The sequence below is a fragment of the Pagrus pagrus genome, assembly GCF_965226575.1.
Source record: "Pagrus pagrus genome assembly, chromosome: 6".
In the NCBI taxonomy this organism is placed as follows: domain Eukaryota; kingdom Metazoa; phylum Chordata; class Actinopteri; order Spariformes; family Sparidae; genus Pagrus; species Pagrus pagrus.
In genome coordinates, this window is record NC_140190.1 from 33,265,978 (window position 1) to 33,286,074 (window position 20,097).

The 20,097-nt window shown below is 40.5% G+C and overlaps 2 protein-coding genes across 7 annotated transcripts in view; one reads left to right on the forward strand and one right to left on the reverse strand.

Moving 5' to 3' along the window:
- Positions 1-14,930, forward strand: part of szt2 (SZT2 subunit of KICSTOR complex) — a 188,766-nt gene extending 173,836 nt beyond the window's left edge. For all 5 annotated transcript variants that reach the window (XM_084355904.1, XM_084355903.1, XM_084355906.1 and 2 more), the window contains 4 exons: positions 2,037-2,553; positions 5,027-5,137; positions 10,646-10,714; positions 10,807-14,930. In XM_084355904.1, the coding sequence (XP_084212030.1) occupies positions 2,037-2,553; positions 5,027-5,137; positions 10,646-10,714; positions 10,807-10,950 (841 nt within the window). In that variant the 3' untranslated portion in view covers positions 10,951-14,930. The remainder of the gene's footprint in view (positions 1-2,036; positions 2,554-5,026; positions 5,138-10,645; positions 10,715-10,806) is intronic.
- A 1,257-nt stretch (positions 14,931-16,187) lies between these two features.
- hyi (hydroxypyruvate isomerase) overlaps positions 16,188-20,097 on the reverse strand; it is a 32,885-nt gene continuing 28,975 nt past the window's right edge. The window contains exons 9-10 of one of the 2 annotated variants that reach the window (XM_084354674.1): positions 16,409-16,468; positions 16,188-16,315 (exon numbers count right to left, since the gene is read on the reverse strand). In XM_084354674.1, the coding sequence (XP_084210800.1) occupies positions 16,453-16,468 (16 nt within the window). In that variant the 3' untranslated portion in view covers positions 16,188-16,315; positions 16,409-16,452. Of the gene's footprint in view, positions 16,316-16,408; positions 16,469-18,342; positions 18,855-20,097 lie in introns of those variants that run through there. The other variant, XM_084354673.1, reaches the window with a different exon arrangement.

The window sequence follows — 20,097 nt, forward strand, 5'->3', positions numbered from 1 at the left end:
AAAAAAGCCATGAGGGGGTTTCGCGGCAAGCTATTCAAGATGGCCGACTTCCTGTTGCGGCAAAAATTCCGACAAAAATAATTCCAGCAGAGACCCATGACTCCTGGAAATTTCATGACGATCCGAGAATGTTTTCGCAGCCTGACCCAACGTTAGGTGACGCTATGGAGTCCCCTGGCCACCCCCACCCCCAATCATGTCAAATTATCAAATTTTTCACTAGATGTGACGTATATTCCAAGTTTGGTGAGTTTTGGGGTATGTTCAGGCCACCAAATATGCAGTCGACTGGGCAGATGAAGAATAATAATAATCCTTACAGATACAATAGGGCTTCGCACTCTCAGTGCTCGGGCCCTAATAAATAATCCTTACAGATACAATAGGGCCTTCGCACTGTCAGTGCTCGGGCCCTAAATATTGATTTGATTTAGATTTCTTTTGTTCGCTCACATTGCATTTTGTAAATTGATAAAAACAAACAATTATTATTTATATTTTTGGAAGCATTCTTAGTTTACAGCATTTGCACATACTGTGTATATGTATATATATATGTGTGTATATATATATATATATACATATCTACAGACGACTGTAGATATCAGTCGTCTAGCATCTATCTATCTAGACGACTGACATACATCCCTGTGCCAGGTTTAAAAGCTTCCTCGTCTCTGCACCACCTGTCCGTAGCTTAGCTTTGTTAAACCTCATATGCATAAAACAACGTTGGTTGACTAGCCAAGGAAGCTAAGCTAAGGAAACTGTATAATGGCACGACTAAGAGAGAAAAAGCTGCTCGTGGGAAAAGAAACACTGCTGCCACAAATTTAACCGAGTGTCTTGGGTTCGCCTAAGTGCACTGGTGTAATAAGAAAATAATAAACGGGACATGGAGACGTGTTAGTGCGCTGAGCAGTAACATACTTCTTTTCATTTCCTCTCCACACATATCACAAACAACACCAACTCTTGCCCTACGGCAACTCTGAGGGGACATGCCACTAAATTGTGTTTAAGTGTGCCTTTTGAATCACGATGTTCCGATGGTCATGGATTAGTTGTTGATGGCTGTCAGCCATCAGCGATGGACGGTGGCATCTTTCATCAGCCCAACCCTAATTTGAAACTAAAAGCAGATCTACAAAGCTCAGTACTGAGTTGGTCCGGTATTAGACAGTCTTAAGTGTTCGAGAGGACCAAAGTAGAAAGGATGTGATATAAGATGGCAACTTAATAAGGGCCTTGTAAATAAATAAAAACATTTCATGAGGCCTATCATGAGGTCATGAGGCCGCCTATCATGAGGTCATGAGGCCTATCATGTCAATGAGACAGCGAGGACCACCCAACTTTTTTTCATACAGGATGCAAATGGGGGCAATAAACATCACCTATAATAAACCTAAGAACAGAGATACACAGCATCCAAGGGCCTATGAGTACAAGAAGAAAAATGCATATAAATGAATAACATCAACATAATCAAAGAGATAATAGAAAAAGCTTCAAATTTACTTTTCTGACATAGTAAGGTTAGTTCTATGGCGATATAAGAAACCGATATTTTTTACATAATGTGTTGACCAGATTGTCTATATATCTGAATGTGAGATTATCACCTATCCAGATACCAAGGTATTTATTCTATCTAACTCTCTCAGTGTTGAGTCCTTGCACAGTAGCACATTCTGCCTCTCACAAATAAGTCTTTTAAAACTACTGACTCAAAACAATCTTGGGACATGAAAAGTTTCCTACCAATATTGTGTAATTACTATTTGAGGCTACAGTGGCCACTGTTCAGCAAAAATTACATAGAGTATGATGGTTAAAATCGGACCCCAGGAAGACTAGCTAATATCATGGCATCAGCTTCTGAGGATCCCTATAAACAAAGAGCCAGTCATGCATAATAAATCTTTATGAATTAGTCATAACTGGCTGGTTGTTACTCATACAGACAAACATGTACAGTGATATTTCTGTGATAAGCCAAAATCACCTGATGTATGATCTACCTTTATTTGTAGGTTGCGGTTTTATGTGATCATGACCAGTCAAAGAGAACTCTTCCCCCGCCTCACTGCTGACATGCGCCGTTTCAAGAAACTTCCTCAGATCCACCGTGATCCTGGCGAAGTGGGAGGCCGGCTCCCCTCAGATCGAACAGAGGCCTGTGGGTCACGTTGTGCTGAGCAGGACCTGTGGGAGGAAACTTCATCTGAAGCTGCAGCAGCCTTGGCCCCTAGTGATGGCAATGAGTTTTACCCTCTGGCAGGGGGTGGACCAGAGGTTCAGGGGCTACTTTATAGCTCCCCTCTGTTCCCTTTGCTCAACAACGAGGTTGCATCAGCCCGCAGACAGATCCAGGCCAGTGTGGAGCAGGCGATGGGCCACTGCCGCAGAGATAACCTGTGGAGGAGGCTGTTTCATGGAGAGCACCTTGCCCTGGACAAATTGAAGCTGACCAAGCTGTCGTTCAGCGAGCTGGAGGAGCTGCTGGAGGCTGTGCAGAGCCGCTCGGTGGGGGAGATTGATCCACAGCTGGTAAGATTACCTCTAACTAAACTAAAATGTATGTATTTGTACTGCTGCTGGTGAGCACTGCCAAATATACCCTTCTCTTCTTCTCATACCACGATTGTAGTATACTGTGACTGTCATCAAAAATAGTTGATTTGCTGCACACCTTTGTCATCTTTGGGCTTAAAGGGGTTATTAAATTATTTCATAACAACACGCTCAGGACAAAGTGAAGTCACAAGTCGTTGTTGTTAAAGTCAAAGTCGCATATTTTTAAAAATAGTCTGACATGGCTGGAGACAGTTATACTAGATGTTATTTACACTTTCTTTTCATGTCAAACTGTTCACAGAGAGAATGGGTTCTGTTTCTGGATGCATCCAAGGGTCTAAGGTTTTCCCATTTAAAGGTGCTATTTGTAAGAAAAGTAGATTTTTGGGTCTCATTGCCAACTTGTCAAATAATGACGCTCTGGGTTTGCCAACTCGTCAAAAACTGACGCTTTGGGATTGTAGGACGCACTGTACATGTTCCTAATACCCCTTCTTGGCTGCTGTTTGGAACTATTCTTTTTTTTTTTTAGACTGTTCTCCTTTGTGCCACAATATTTGCTGAAGTGACAGTACTGCCCATGGAAACATTTAAAATGACTGAGAGCAGCCTCTTTAATCAGAAAAAGAAATCATAAAAGGCTAAATTCCTGAGCAAGATTCTGGTCAACTTTTACAGAGGAGCAATAGAATGTCTTTGTTGACATCCATAGGCCTACATCTGTCATTACTTTCTTTTTCTTTAAATACAGCATGTTTAAAAATGCAAAAAAAATCACAACACTTTCCCATTAATTTATCCATAGGTACACTGTAAAAAAATACAACGTTAATTTTATGGTAAAAAACTGGCAGCTGTGGTTGCCAGAATTTTACCGTTATAAATACGGTAAAACTTTTTCTACTATTACGATAATGAGATATTAGTACCGCTGATTTTAAGGGTAATATCTGAGTTTGAGACCAAAATTTACTGTATAGATTAAGGGTGTCACGATTTCGATTTTCAAAATTTTCAAAATCGATCGAAATTAATTCACAATCTCGAACTTCGAATTAATAAATGGAATCGTCGATGCTGCCACGCCCCCATGTCACGTCCGGTCGGCTTGCCAAGGGGAAAAACACACACGTGTTGAAGTGCTGCGAGTCAACCTCCTCTAACTTAGCTACTAGCTAAGCCAGTAGCTATTAGCTACAGCCAGTCAAACGATAGCATGGTGGGACACCATTCATGTTCGGCTCCCAGACCGTGGTCAGGAAGCACAGGGGAGATGATTTCCTCCAGGGCCGAAGTTTATGTTAACCTTCGGGGTGAACCCCCTTTCACGTGTTAAGCTGGTCGGGAAATAATACAAGGGAGCTTTGCTGTATCTGAGGAGCCGTCGCCTTTATTCACAGCCAAACTGCAGCCTATATTGTACACTTTATTGCTGTCGCTACTACTGCTACTCCTTTCGCTTCTCCTTCCTCTCCCATTCATTCACTGTCCGCACGTAGGCAGGCTCCCTCACTCTCGCTCGCCCACTCACACCTTACGCACATTACGCACACACACCTCATGCACCACCCTATTCCTGAAAGGGGCTACGCCACTTGGCAACTGCAGATGCAGGAGACCCATCGACAGAACGTGAACCCCCTCCTCTATTGTTTTGTTTGTTTCGTTGTGAACTTGAATGTGATCTTCTGTGAAGAAGACTGCAGTTACAAAAGAGAAACTAGATGGCAGGTTATTTTGTTTAAGTTTCCAATTGACTGAAGATATAAGTTATTGTTACATTATGTTGTTAATAATTGTTTTAAATTTGACAATGTAGTGTGGTACATTGCTAACAAAGGTCAGATATTAAATTGCATAAAAGTCTAGTCTAAAAATGGCAGCAACCTGTGCTTTAAAAAAAATAAATGTAAAAATCGAGAATCGAATTGAACCGTGACCTTAGAATCGAAAATGGAATCGAATCGAGGATTTGGAGAATCGTGACACCCCTAGTATAAATACACATTTTTACTATTAAAAAACGCTGTTTTGCCATCTAATAAATATGATGTTTATGTTAATTATACGGCAAAACAGCAACATCCTGTTAATGTTGATGCAAGGGTGCAGCAAATGTTATGGACTGACAGGTTGGATGGACTGAGTTGCAGCAATGGATCTAACACCAGCATCAGAGAGCAGAGATAACAATTATTATATGATCAAAAGTTGTTTCATTGACACTAAAGTTGTGGTGAGAAATATTTTTTAAAAATGTATATCACAATATGTTTACATTTTTTTTTATTTTACGGAGCCCCTAAAAGGGCATGGGGTAAAAAAATTTAAACATTTCTCGTGCAAATGAAAAACGTTCATCTTATGTTTTACTTGTCCTCAGATGTGGTTTATGATGAATGACAGGCAGGTTGATGTAATGGCAGTGTGTGCTGTGTTGCTTCAGGACTGTTTCCTAACCTTGAGTCCAGCCTGGTATCAGAGTCTGATCAAAGTCCTACTCAACCGCTTCCCTCAGAGCTGCAGACACTTTGATGACAACGGCATCCAGTATCTGGTAAGAATATGCTATTTATATCTGCTTTCTTTCTGTGAGAGCACATGAAGCATGGTCAGAAACAATAATGTGTAACTGGTGTTTCCTTGTTTTTAGAGGTTTGTTTTTTTGGTTTGGTAACTGCAGCACGTCCACCTCAGCAGTTCTCAACCTTCTGCATAATGTTAATCATGGGGAGTCAGTTTAAACCATGAGAGAGCTCAGTGTGAAGCAGGGTATTCAACCTCTCTGCTCTCTGCTCTGTTAGCTGACTTCTGACCGGTTTCCATGGCGATCACTTGTTTACTCCACAGGGGGCTAGGCTAACTGTTTACTTTGTTAGCTTTTCTAGCCTTAAAACACTTTTTTTTTTTTGTTTGTGCTTTTATCTTCTTGTCTTCATAGAGTACCTCTTCTGTTGTCGTCTTTTGTACAGTTTCTCCTTGGAAATGTTGGTAACAGTGGCAGGTAGTAGCCTAGTTAGCAGTTGACAGCAAGTTACACAGTTGACAGCTAGCTAGTTGAGTTAGCTAGTTGTTTTGATCTAAAAAATGTATGATATTTTTTCTTCTGTTTTGCTGATAAATGTTATTACATTTTCTTTAGTCCTTTCTGAAGAATATTTGAAGGATCTTTTGCAAAATGTCCCACTGTTTAGGTCCAAGTTTGATATATATTCAGGAGCTCATTTTTGATGCAGCTTCCTCTCATGGAATCTTCTTCTCTCTTCACTCTCTCTCTCTCTCTCTCTCTCCACTAACCCACACGTACATGTACACACATATGTCTGGAGTGACAGACGCGTAATCATGAACGACTTGTTGGAGACCTATGGTTAATGGCCTCGCTATAACATTAGAAACGGTTGTCCTGTGGTAGCACCACTACTTTTTTGGAACTGATGCTGTATTCGAAACCACATACTATACTACCAGTACGTACTGATTTGGCCAAAATGTAGTATGTAGTATGCAGTATGCAAACAAAAGCAAAATCTGCAGTATGCGAAAAGTTCCTGGATGTCGTACTGATTCGGAAAATATTTCCAGTATGCATCCGACCAGTCTACTCTGCCTACTGTTTCCCACAATGCAATGCGCTGGAGCCTGGATCATGACGTCCTCGTCACGCACTCCGGAGCAGTACAGCGTTTATGTTTGTTTACATAAGTACAGTGCATAGGCTACTGACTATTGTGACGAAAGCTATAGGTACAATAGAAATCCAGGCTGTTGTACATATGAAATGAAAAAAAATACTCTGTTAATTAAAACATTTTTTTTTAATTCATATTTGGTGATTTCTGTACATACAGAGCTCCCGAGACAGCGCTATACTGTATACTGTCCACCACAAACATGAAGCTTTCCTCTAGCGTTTAATCTTCAAAGAGCAGCGGTTAAGATAACTGGCCTGCTGTCTCCCCCGGGACAACGACGCATGTTGGCCGGTGGAACACCTCTGGAGACGGGGCTGCTGCCTCTGAGACGAGCCTCTCCTTCCGGAGCTTCACTTCTCCGAAAACATCGAGGCAAATTACTAAACAGCCGTCATTTGAGTAAACTAACCGCACATTGGGGATCTAAACGGTTACTTTCTCGCATGAAAACACATTAAAACTTAATAGTGACATATTAACAGCGCTACAGCGGGAAATAAAACAGCTTTCTGCCTGTTTTACAACTACCGCTGCCAGTCGCCACGAAATGCATTCTGGGAAACTTGCATACTGCATACTGCATACTGCGGTGTGAACGGCGTCGGTCTGCTGAAGTAGCATGCTGAATCCCACATTCAGTATGCAGTATACAGTATATACTAACGCAGTATGTAGTAGGCAGTACGGTAGTATGCAGTTTCGAAAACAGCCAGTGTCTTGTGTGTATTCAAAAGTGCACAAGAACAACCGTGTTCCGCTATGGTTTGTTCAAGAGATTGGCCATTGGTTTACCCAAATGATGGCTGTCGTCGTCCCGGGGGAGACAGCAAGCCAGTTATCTTAACCGCTGCTCTTTGAAGATTAACCGCTTAACAGCTTCATGTTTGTAGTGGACAGTATACAGTATAGCGCTGTCTCGGGAGCTCTGTATGTACAGAAACCACCAAATATTAATAAAAAAAAATGTTTTAATTAACACAGTACTTTTTTTCATTTCATATGTACAACAGCCTGGATTTCTATTGTACCTATATAGCTTTCGTCACAATAGTCAAGTAGCCTATGCACTGTACTTATGTTATGTAAACAAACAAACGCTCCCTTGCTCTGCCATTACGTTTTTTAATCCAGGCTCCAGCGCATTGCATTGTGGGAAACAGTAGGCAGAGTAGACTGGTCGGATGCATACTGGAAATATTTTCCAAATCAGTACGACATCTGGGAACTTTTCGCATACTGCAGACTTTGCTTTTGTTTGCATACTACATACTACATTTTGGCCAAATCAGTACGTACAAGCAGTATAGTATGTGGTTTCGAATACAGCCTTGGGCTGTGTCTCAATTCAGGGGCTGCAGCCCTCAAAGGGCGCATTTGAAGGCCAATTACGTCAATCCGCGCGAAGGCTGTCCCAATTCAGAGGCTCCTTCAAACGCAGCCCACAAATGCAGCCTGGCCTTCCCTCTTTTCGGAGGACACATCGCAACTATCCTTTGCGGCCTCCCATATCCCAAGATCCTTTGCACACCGCTGCTCAGTCCCGAAACAGAAGAGGACGCAATAGAAAATGGCGACATCAAGTGGCGCAGACATGACATTTAAATTTAAGTAATGCGTTTATACTCGGTTTTTAGTCTTTTGAACATCCAACGCCAGATATGTTAAACTTCAACCTCCAAATTTTAACTTTCAGTTAAAATATGTGACGCTGGTAATGCTATGGTAAATATAGTTGTTATTCACCAATGGGTTAATGTTTATTTTGTAATGTTGATAATTCAATTTAGATTTTGTCGTTAATTTTTGTACACACAAATAAATGTACACATTTGATAGGTTTGAACCAAAATAGACTTTAATGCATCTCTTCATTCACAATTGTGACATAAGGGGAAGGGCAGGAACATCTGGTGGCCAACCAGGAAATACTCCGACGGCTAGACCGTCCCATTTAACAACGGTGGACGACAGGGGCGTAGCAAGCTTTTCAAAAGTGTGGGGGATGGATGTGGTCTTTCCAGTTCAGAGAACTTGTACCAGATGCCTTAACACTTGCATTGCCTCCTGCTCAAATCTTTCTCTAAGCTGCATGTCAACAACATCCAGAACTTTGTAGAATTCAATCCTGTAGTAGTCAGAAGGGGACGCATGTACATGTGCAGGAGCACTACCTGTGAAGCGCTGAGGTGGGATACGGACAGGAGGAGAGGCAATAGGAGTTAGATGGAGTGTCTCACACATCCTTGTTGCCTCTCATTGACCCATTCACACACGTACGAATATATCTGGGAAACAGACAGGTACCAAAAACACCGTCTGTAACGTTCTCTGATGATTATAAACGTTAACTACTCCTTATATGTTCAGTAAACAGGTAGGCACCAAACCCACATATGGGTTTTTTGTAATGCTACATTTGTTCTTCAATGTGTCTCCTTGTACATACAGCTGTATAGATATAAGTATGTATATATGTTCTTCAGTGACCTGCTCTATGTAAAAGCCAGACAGCCAATTGCAGTGTCTTATTTTTTTATTTTTGATTTGCAGACTTTTAAAAAAAAATTGTCTCCATGATTGTCATTTTTAGTAGTTAAAATCACTGGATATAAAAACGATTCATCAAAATAAGTTAAATGTAATGTAAACATCAGTGCTTCTTATTCCCACAGACATCACATTTACATGTCAGGATCTGGTTATTATAGACACAGATTCAATATCATCACAGTAACAGAGTGACATACATTGGCAGCTGTAAACTAATGAAAACATTAGAAAAATACATACGTGGGTTTGGTGCCTACCTGTTACTAAACATATCAGGAGTAGGCTATGTAACGTTTATGATCATCAGAGAACGTTACAGACGGTTCCTGTCTGTTTCCCAGGTATATTCGTACGTGTGTGAATGGGTCAATGAGAGGCATGAACTTGTAGCGCTTTGTAGAAGGAGCTTTATAAAGTTCACTCCACTGACTCGACGTACGATTCAGCGCTCAGTGAAGCGTCTATGTATATGTATATCTATGGCTAGTTCCCGCCTCCTCAGCATGAGCTGAACGATAAATCTAACACAGCAGAGGCGGGACTTAAGGCAGAACAGCCAATCATCAGCCGGTCACACTGAAAGCCGGTGTCATGTTTGAAGCAACAACAGGAGAGGGAGGAGGAGAGGGAGGGGGAGAGGAGGCATCCGCAGCGCAGACAGAGCGGCCAGAGAAACTGAGCGACTGTAGTGAGGCGTTTGTGCAAAACTACGGAAAAACTGCAGAAAAAGTGTGGGTGTTGAATCCTCTGACCGGGAAAAGTGTGGGTGTTAAAACATCCCCCAAGGGTGCGATGCCCCTGGTGGACGAGGCCTTCAAGGTCTCTCCGAAGGACCCGGCCTTCGTGGGCCGCAAAGGCCACGTTCTTGAAGGCTGCAGCCCCTGAATTGAGACACAGCCATTGTGTCTCTGCCATCTTGTCTCTCTCTACACCCACCATCTTAGCTCTCTTTCTTTGTCTCTCTTACACACACACACACACACACACACACACACACACAAACACACACACCATGTTTGTTTGTTGCTTGAGTTTGTCTGTGTTTTAGTTTAATAGTTTAGCTGCTGTAGTTGAATGACGGATTTTTGTATTATTATTATTATCAATTTGCTAACATTAATAAATTCTATTATATTGTACAGAGCAGTTATCTGTGATTATTTTGTGCATATGTTTTGTGGTAACTGGTGGTTGTGATGGTCAGTGCTCAGATTCATTTCCTTCACTGTTCCTTTAATTCTAAATATTTTCAAAATATTTACATTTAAAGTGAACACTTCTTTGAGACTGGTTTTGGTCTGGTTATTGGTCCCTGATTCCAGGGTGGTGTCCTGTTTTAATGATTTGATTATTAATTTGTATTAACTCTGAGTACTCTAATTTAAATAATTACTATCAATAATTATGAATTTATAATAACCACACCTGTCCTACCAAAAATTCCAACAATATGGTGCTCTAGTGAGTATTTGTGGCAGCAGGACGGTGTATGTGAGATTCAGTCTCGCATACACCGTCCTCAGGAGGGGGGTTCTTGTGGCTCCATTGTTTCTGTGTTGAGTACCATTGTAGTTCTGAGTAAAAGATAGGAATATAGGGTAAAAACACTTCAAGAGCCAGCAGCTCTGCACACTGTGCTCCTGTTTGGTCCATACCCATCAATATTTTAACATTTGACCTTTTCATTGTCACCAAAAATATGTTTCTTAGGGATTAAACATCGTTAAGACGAAGAATGAAAGGAAGAATCCTTGTAAGTAGACAGTTTTCCTTTAAAAATGACCATCTAATCTATTTCAATGCCTGTCATCTCGTTTCAGGCTGTTCTGAACCAGAAGTTCACTGACTGCTTTGTTTTAGTCTTTCTGGACAGCCAAGCCGGAAAAACAGTGAGTTTATCATACTGATATGATTATTATTGTAACATTAAGATGTGCGAACATCTCAGCAATGTTTCTTTTCCGTTCTCTTGCTCCCACAGAGTCTAAAGGTTCTGTTTCGGGAACCACTGCCATCACAGCCTCAGGCCAGTAACAGCCCTCCTCCTCAGCTGGTGTCCATGTATCATCACCTAGAGTCTGTCATCAACACTGCTTGCTATAACCTCTGGACAGGACTGTTATAGAGCTGATCAGTGCTGGACTTACCTCAACTCATGTCCTTGTCACCATTGTTGACACATGAAAAAAGGAAGCAACAGTCGAGGAAAACAAAAGTTTTTTGAGGGAGTTCATTTGAAGAAGATCCTCTTGCTCATATACTCTCCCATTAGCAGCATCGCTCACTGTGGCATTAAAAAAGCTTCATACCAAGCATTGATGTTACTTTATTTATGAAAAGCCCTGGAGCACAAGCGACACATTTACTAAACTTATTACGGGTCAGAGAACTGAAACCCTACTAAAAACACCATGAATTAAATAATACAAACCAGAATGGAATATTTGCATGTGTGTCTTTTCATCAGTTAGCCCACCAGCTCTAAACCAATCAGAAAAAAATCGTATGAAAATCTAAATAGCGCCTAACTTGTGTGGAGAAAACCTCCATGAGCTTGTTCAGAAATCCTTAATCCTCTGAAATACTTGCTTTTTTCTAAGTATTTATGCATGCACTACAACAATCCATTTATTCTGTATGGCTGCATGCAGGAAATCACTCTAAATATTCACAAGATGTAATTGAAGTCATAAAGGATGGCAGCAGTTTATGTGTGTGTCATCATGTTATGTTTTGTCTAAATACGTGAAAATATTCCAGTGCTGGCCAGTGACGATGCCACCTGATCTGCCTCACTTTTTACATCTCCACACACAGTACAGCTGCGTGTATATGTCACGTTTTTTGTTTTTTTAAAAGCAAATATATCACAAGCATTGGGGCAGTTTAAATATTTTAATTAAGACGGTGCCATTTTTCTCTGTGAACATATGAAGTGCAAAATCTGTACAGCACTTCCTACAGTGTAGTTGGGGAAAAGTCCAATGTTCTGTAAGACCAGGGTTTCCCAAAGTGTGTTAAAGTGGGGGCACAGCACCTCCGCTCACGTCAGAGGAAATGGCTACACATTTATGAAACATTATATTAAGCTTTAAGGAATATAAGCAGGGCTGCTTCATAAAGCTTGCTGGACACAGTCAGTATGTTGTGATAAAACACACTACATGTTATAATCAGCCTTTCTGCACAGATCAATTGACTGGACATGATGTGGACATTAGCATAGGACCTGCGGTCGGTTTTGTCCATCGACAATTGTAATAAAATCCACAAAACAAAAGATGGCATTACCATGAGTCTACCATGAATGGACAGACAAATATTAACATAAAAATATAAAGCCAGAGCTGGAAGATACAGTTGGGACACCAGTCTTTGTCAACCATAACATGTAACATAGCTGCAGTAATATTTGAAGGGAAAATGTAAGACATGGCCAGAGTTTAAGTTTTTAAAACTTTTTTTTTTTTTTTTATTTAAAAGGAACTAACATTAACATTATAACAGAGTGTGAAGAAACAATATTGTTGACGTTATGTCAGAGATGTCTACGTACTGTGTTGCAGAGACGTCTTCTGAAGTTAGCATGCTAACCTGCCCTGGTCTATCCTGTCCAATAATAACACTTGGTAGTGCAAAAGGTGATAGTTTGATAGCCCCCTTAGTTTCAGCTGGGAGACGTATGCATGCAGCAAGTTCAATACGTAAAATATAGAAATAAAATAAACTCACAAAATATTAATGAAGGATATATATTTACACCTATTTTTCTTACTAAACAGAAAAATACAACTTTACACCTTATAAATTCAACTACTCTCTGTTATCCAACTAAGAAAAACTTAATTGCCTCTTTAACTCATCGTGTTACACACAAAAGAGATAAATGAAATAACACTCAACAGAACCATCTTGGTTTTTCATTCCACAATCACCTCTGGTAAATCCTCAATTCACAGAGTAACTTGTGAAAATATTCCAGCTCTCCACGCTGTTTCTGACTCCCTCTCCTCTCCTCTCCTGCTACACCTTGCTCCTGTCCCCACCTGCCTCGTTGTCTTGTTCCCTGGAGTCATAGAGAGCCACTCACGGCCCTTCCAGTTGACCTCATCTGACCTTATTTTGGAAAAAAATTGCCGAGTAGTCAATGGGAAGAGACAAATACTTTTTTGATCCTGTTTAAATTGTGCCATGAATCATGTTTGTAAATTAAAAGATCAACTCAATAAAATTGCTGTTTGTTGTAAAGATAGTAAAATATCATCTAGTTTTGTGTGAAAAGGGCAAACTACATTGTCTCAATCAACGCATGTCACCAACACCAACATGTCTCAGCACAGAAAAGGTATTAACAAAGGTGAATATAACAATAAAAAAGAGGCCATACTGACAACTGCAGTTATGTGAAAGGGTAGTTTGTCAGTTCTGCAAGCAAGCTAATATACAGGACCAGCTCTACAATGTACAATGACTCCCCCTTGATCCGAAGACTTGGTCAAGGCAGACTTGCATCATCTAATATAGCTACTTAGCTCCACGGCTAACTGAGCTTCTTGCAGCTAGCGAGTAAGATGTAGTGAGCAGTAGTTAGCGGTTATGCTGCACCCTATATTTTTCGAGCTACCTTTGAATTCTGGCCATTTCTTAAAAACTACGTTGATTCTAAAATTAGTAAGGGTGACCAAAAGTAGCATTGCTAACTGCCTGCACTAATCAAATCCTGATGGAAACACTCTTAAAGTAACAGGTTCAATGTACCATGATAGGCACAGTAATTTGCTGTGTTCAATTGGCTGTTGAAAATGCCGCATGTGTTACCAAATCAAATCAAAATTTTGCACAGTCCTGAGACCTTTACTTGAACTCCACCTGCCTCTGAGAGGGTCTACAGAGTCTGGACTAGACACTGTGTGGTTGAGTCCTCAGGGTTCTCAGAGATCAGGTCTGTCTGAATATGTTGGCACAGAGCAGTGTAAAGCAGATGAGATTTGTCCATCTCTCTGGTGTCGAATCATGAGCAAAATGCTTATACTGATGAATCTGTACCTGTAGAAGATCCTGGAGTACTGTTTTTTGACAAATATTCTGATGACCTGATGGTTAAAGAAACATTTTTACCAGTGGAGAAGACACTGGTGCATTTCTTTGTCATTAGTCTAAATGTTTATCAGCAGTTTGGATTTACTGAATCTGATGGTTGATGCAACAAAAGTCAGTCATAAGCAACCAACAATGAACACCTTTAACAGGTTTGAGTTATCGAAGATCTTGTGCCTTCTTACAGCATTTTGCTAGCTCTTCATACCACATCAGTGTTTACATGAGTGAGAATCAGCTGAGATGTCAGTGGACAGAGTGGGGAGGCTTATATGGTAGATTTTTGAACCCCCCTGGTGGCCTGAAGTGCCTTTCTGTATACTTTTTCCTGCTTTAAAAAAAATCCCCAACCTATGAAGTGATACTGTTATCATTCCATCAGCTGTACATAGAAGATCTTTGGAAACAAACTCCTGGTGTTATGCAGTGGAAGTACCAGGGTCAGTTTGGAGAATGTGACAGAAATTGACTTTCATAAGTGGGGGTCAAATTAACTTTGATGATTCACATAATAGCATGCCACATGTTATCAGCGGCCAGTGCTTCCAAAGTATGTTCAGGGTGAAGAGTTCTACACATGTTGTGTACAGCTGACCGGTGTGGCTGGTAATCATGCCTCAGTTTACAAGAGGGCGGATGCCAGCCTGATACATGAGTGTGACATTAAGTGACAACAAACATAAAGGCTAGATATTTGTTGCAGTACATTCATTACTGATATATTCAGCAGCCTTAGATTTCTACACTGTCAGTGAAAGGAAACCAAATTCATGTCTGAGCTTCTTTGTGGATGGTAAATTAAGAAATGTTGAGCAAAGCAGCGTTCTCAGAGAATTCCATTTTAATGTTAATCACTGGATATTCATCATGCAAAATCAGAATTTAGCATTTTGACTCTGTAATGTACAGAAACACTACGCCATCTCTAACTGTATTATGTATATCATGTATACATGGAATACTTTATACAGGCTGTGAAATGCTAAATAAAGCAGGAATGAATGAGAATGTGTTGAAATGTTTTTACACTATTACAAACACAAATAAGTATGACATGGGAATTTCAGATTATCTATGAGTGAAGATGAGTTGGATTGGACAATGTCTACAGTGAAACATCGTCATGGACGATGACATCATTGTTTACGAATTTGAGGCAGCGTGTCCCCTCAGTGTTGTTGTAAGGCAGCAGTTGTGTATTAGCTCACCACTGTAGCCGCCGCTGTTTCCCACAGTTGCTCTGACATGAATCTCCAACTGTGTCACCCTGCAGAGGAAACTATCTCCCATTTCCACCAACATACATCCCTGTGCCAAGTTTAAAAGCGTCCTCGTCTCCACACCACATGTCCATAAAAGAAACACTGCTGCCACAAATTTAACTGAGTGTCTTGGGTTCGCCTAACTGAGCTGGTTTAATAAGAAAATAATAAACGGGACATGGAGACGTAATGTTAGTCCACTGGGCAGCAACATACTTCTTTTCATTTCCTCTCCTACATATCACAAACAACAACAACTCTTGCCCGACGGCAACTCTAAGGGGACACGCCTCTGGTGGGGAGCATTTTGAATCACGATGTTACGATGGGCAGGGATTAGTAGTCGATGGCTGTCCCTAACCCTAACCCACACATATTTGATGTTGTAGGGGTGCCCATGACAGATCTGTGAGGAGTTCAGGAGGCTTAAGACTGGAGCTGTAAACCCCTCATATTACTAGATAATCTGTCCCGGACAGCATGTTTTGAATGGGCACTGGGCAGTTTGCTGGATCATGACCAATGTGACTATGGGACCAACATGAAGTCAATTAAAAATAAAAATGACTCATTCTATCATGGGAAACATTAGAGAAATGCAGATGTATTTTATAATCAATGACAGAACATTAACATATAAAGGAAATTATCAAGATCTTTTAGTATAATTATCACAATGTATTTGTCGCAGTAATAAATTAGTATCTATACATAGTAAATTGGGTTATGTAATCAAATGCACCAGTTCACCGTTGGGGATGCATAAAACAAAAGAAATAAAGGTGTCTGTAACCTGTTAACTGATAACAGAACCACTGGTCATTAAACCATGAAATTAAGAATGGGATTTGTCATTTAAACACTTAAATGTACAGTATGAAACGTACATAGTACATACTTAGGTTGGAAAATTGGAAATGTAGTGTATAAATGTTGATTCTTCTTCTCCTTATTATTATATATTGTATATATGTATACTGTATATAACAAATATGGAATAAGATAAGTGGTAGTTACACCTCCCAGGTGTACTCACTTAAAACATATTCACAGCTTTATGATTGAACACCTATCATCACCTGCTGTGTGTGCAGTAATCTTTGATCCAACCCAGACCTTCCTTTGTGGAGCCTAAAGTGGACAGACATGATTACTATTAACATGTTTTGTTTTGGGTTTTTTTCTTCATGGGTTATATAATTAATCCAAAACAAGAACACTCACCTAATGGCTTGTATTCACAGCCAATGTATCCCTGGTAGCCATGGTCAATCTGAACATGACCTGAGAAAGACAACTGCTGTTTTTCATCTTTATTACCTCCAAAATCTTGACTGAGCATACAGTGCTTCACATCATTATACTTGCACACGTTTATTCTTAGTTCCTGGAAATGTAACATCTAAAACTACAGTTCCCTTGTGCAATGCCTGGCCAAAAAGAAAAGTCACCACCTGGATTTAACTAAGCAAATAGGTAAGAGCCTTCCATTGGATAATTACTGCAGTGATTAATATGTTTCAGCTGGCAACAAGTTATTTAACCATAATTGATGCAGTTAGCAGCTTCTCATTTCTTAAACAACCATGTCCAAAGACATATCCTGTGGTCGTGGAAAAGATGTTACTCTGTTTCAGAAGGGTCAACTTATTGGCCTGCACCAAGCAAAGAAAACAACTAAGGAGATTACTGAAACTACTGAAACTGGGTAAAGAACTGTCCAACGCATTATTAAATCATCATCTTCAAGGAAGAAATGTAGTCGGAAAAAAATCTTGAATGATCGTGATTGGAGATCACTTGAAGGTTTGGTGAAATCAAATCATAAAAACTCAACAGTAGAACTCATGGCTATGTTTAATAGTGAAAGTAAGACCATTTCCACACGCACAATGTGAAGAGAACTCAAGGGACTGGGAATAAACAGCTGTGTAGCCTTAAGAAAACCACTTATCTGTGAGGCTAATGAGGAAAAAGGGCTTCGATTTGCTAGGGAGCATAAGATTGGACCCATGCACCCATCATACTAACCCAGTGCTTACTGTACAAGCCTATGGGGGCAGTGTTATGATCTGGCTTTGATTCAGTTGGTCAGGTCCAGCTTCAGCAACATTATGAGCCCAAAACATGAGGTCAGCTGACTACCTGAATATACTGAATGACCAGGTTTTTCCATCAATGGATGTTTTCTTCCCTGATGGCCCTGATGTGTGACTTTTTTTTTTTGTCCGGGCAGTGTATTTCAGCACAAATTACTTTTAAATTAGTTTAATTCAAGTACAAGATATTTGCATGAAATCAAGCTGGTATTTAAATGATTGTGTCTCCTATGATTTGTGCGAATCAACATTTTCTGCAATGAATGCCACTTTTAGTGGAACTGATATTTCTAAAAGTCTATCTGGTCGGGGTACACCTGCTCACATACCTTTGGCATGCACTGCTTCAAAAATGCGCCCTCCGAAAAAACACTTTTTTCAACACGCGATTTCTTCAGCCACATCAAAGCTAGCTTTCACTGCTACATCATTTTTGGCTGTAGCTTTTGTGAACACATTCTGCTGCACTTGCAGACTGCCTTTTAATTCTTGGACAATTTTATGTTTTTCTTGGATGCTTAATTTGGCATACTTAGCTCCGTGTTTGGTGTCAAAATGCTGACGTAAATTGTACTCCATCACCGACACTGCCTCGTAACGCAGAAGACATACTGTTTTTTCTCCTTGAAGCACAAACATGTATTCACTTTCCCATCTTTCAATAAATTGCCTTCTCTCTGCATCAATTGTTCTCTTCTTGGACATTTTGGGATTATTTGTATGTCTTGTTCAACTCCATTACTTGTTAGAAAACTGCTTTAGTCAAACTTCGATATGGAAACACTGCGATCTAGAGGCAGGATGCCGTCATTTCGTGGGTCAATCGACATGCATTGTGGGAGATGTAGTTTATGGTCACTGTACGCTGTAAAGCAGTGTAGACTTTTATTTTGGGACAATTATATACCTTTTAAGCTCTCGCGGGACACATAAAATGACATGGTGGGCCGGATTCGGCCCGCGGGCCTTGAGTTTGACACGTGCTTACACATCACCTTACTTTTTACTTCCATCAAAGAAACGTAAAATCAATGTCCACAACTCCTACTTTAACTGCAGTTGAAGTTTTATTACAAAATTTTAGCAAGGGCAAAGCATACAGCTCAAACTTATCTCAGTTACTATCAATCATTATCAAGCCTATTGATAAAAATCACAATTCAGTATATAATAAAGATTAATTTAAAAGAGCTGGGGCTGGTTGGAATACTAAAATTTAGTAGAGACTGAGAGGGTCAGGCCATGGATCCAGTATGCCTTTCCCTTCCTGCTGAAAGTCGAAGTCCTTGCGGTAACTCACAACCCTGTTCGAGGTCCCCAAATTTCCACAAAGTCCAAACTTCATGCCAGCAGCTTCATGTCCAAATTACAATCCACAGTTGGTTGGTAAAAATGGTTAATCCTCCTTGTGCTCTGTTATCCTTGGATCCAACTGCGAATCTCTTGAAGTCCATTCTGCGATGATAGGCTGCTCACATACACCGTCTTGTAGGTTAATCCAAGGTAGGAGAGCAGAGGAAGAACATCGTCTCCTCTGCTGCTGTGTTTTTTATACTCTCTCAGCTGGCCATCTATTGCTTAAGAGGGAGACTTTGCTTACTTCCTTACAAGGCCGTGCAGCCACTTCCGGTAGCACGATGACATACTGGTCAACTGTTGTTCCACTTTTTTTTTCGCAAACTTATTGTGACATCTCACTTCAGCTTGTATAATACTTGTCTGATTAATCTCTTCATTCGATTTTGTAACTTTTTCTCATTTTTAGAACTTCATTATAACTTCATTGTAACTTCATTGTAATCATGACAACAATCATCACACATATGATTATTAATACAATACAATAATAGCAGAGCTCTTATATATTACATTTCCGGCAGCAGCACGCTGCTGTTTAAAGTGAAAAAAGCTCTGATAAAACCTACTTCCTGCTCAGCAACAAACAGCAGAGAGACACAAGCGCTTTTCAGAGATGCCGAACAGACACTTTTGTCTGTACACACAGAACCAAGTATATATTTCTTAATCACTTGTTAGAACTAGGTATAATGTCCTTTTACTTACCGATGGTATAGGGCCAGTATGTAGAGATCTCAACTCTTTTGACAATGCATATAGGGGAAACACTTCAATTAATAATTTCCCCTGAATTAATATGTGTTTATAGTAGGGATGGAACGGTTTATGAAAACCGTCCGAACCGTTTGGTTCGACTGTCTCGGTTCGGTTTGCGTGTGTTGCATTTGGTTCATAGGCATGCGCACCTTCTTTTTCTCATTTACTAACAAGGGAAGCGTGTACACTCCAGAGCAGCAGGTGGCAGTACTGAGCTGGATGCCAACCACCAGTAAACAAGAAGAAGCGAAGTGGTGTAGCAGATAGTAATAGAGTATCTTTGGGAGACATTTGTGGGCATGGCGAGTGGAAAAGAGTCGGAGCTAGAAGATGCACCAGCAGCACTGTATAAGTCTGCTGTATGGGACCACTTTGCATTTAAAGTGACCTACGATGACGGCGGTAAGAAAGTTGTTGACAAAAGTGCGACAGTATGCAAGCACTGTGCAACACTTGTTCTTTATGCTAACAGTAACATGACTAACATGTCAGCTCATCTGCGAAGACATCATCCCAGTGAGACAATTGGCAGCGCAAGGAGGAAAGGGAGAGAGTCGACAGGGCAACTTCTACTCCCCGCAGCTTTTGAACAGCCTTACAGTGACGAGTCAGACATGGCAAAATGCATAGCGAAAGGAGTGGGGTATTTCATAGCCACAGATATGCAGCCTTTTGCCGTGGTGGAGGGTGTGGGATTTC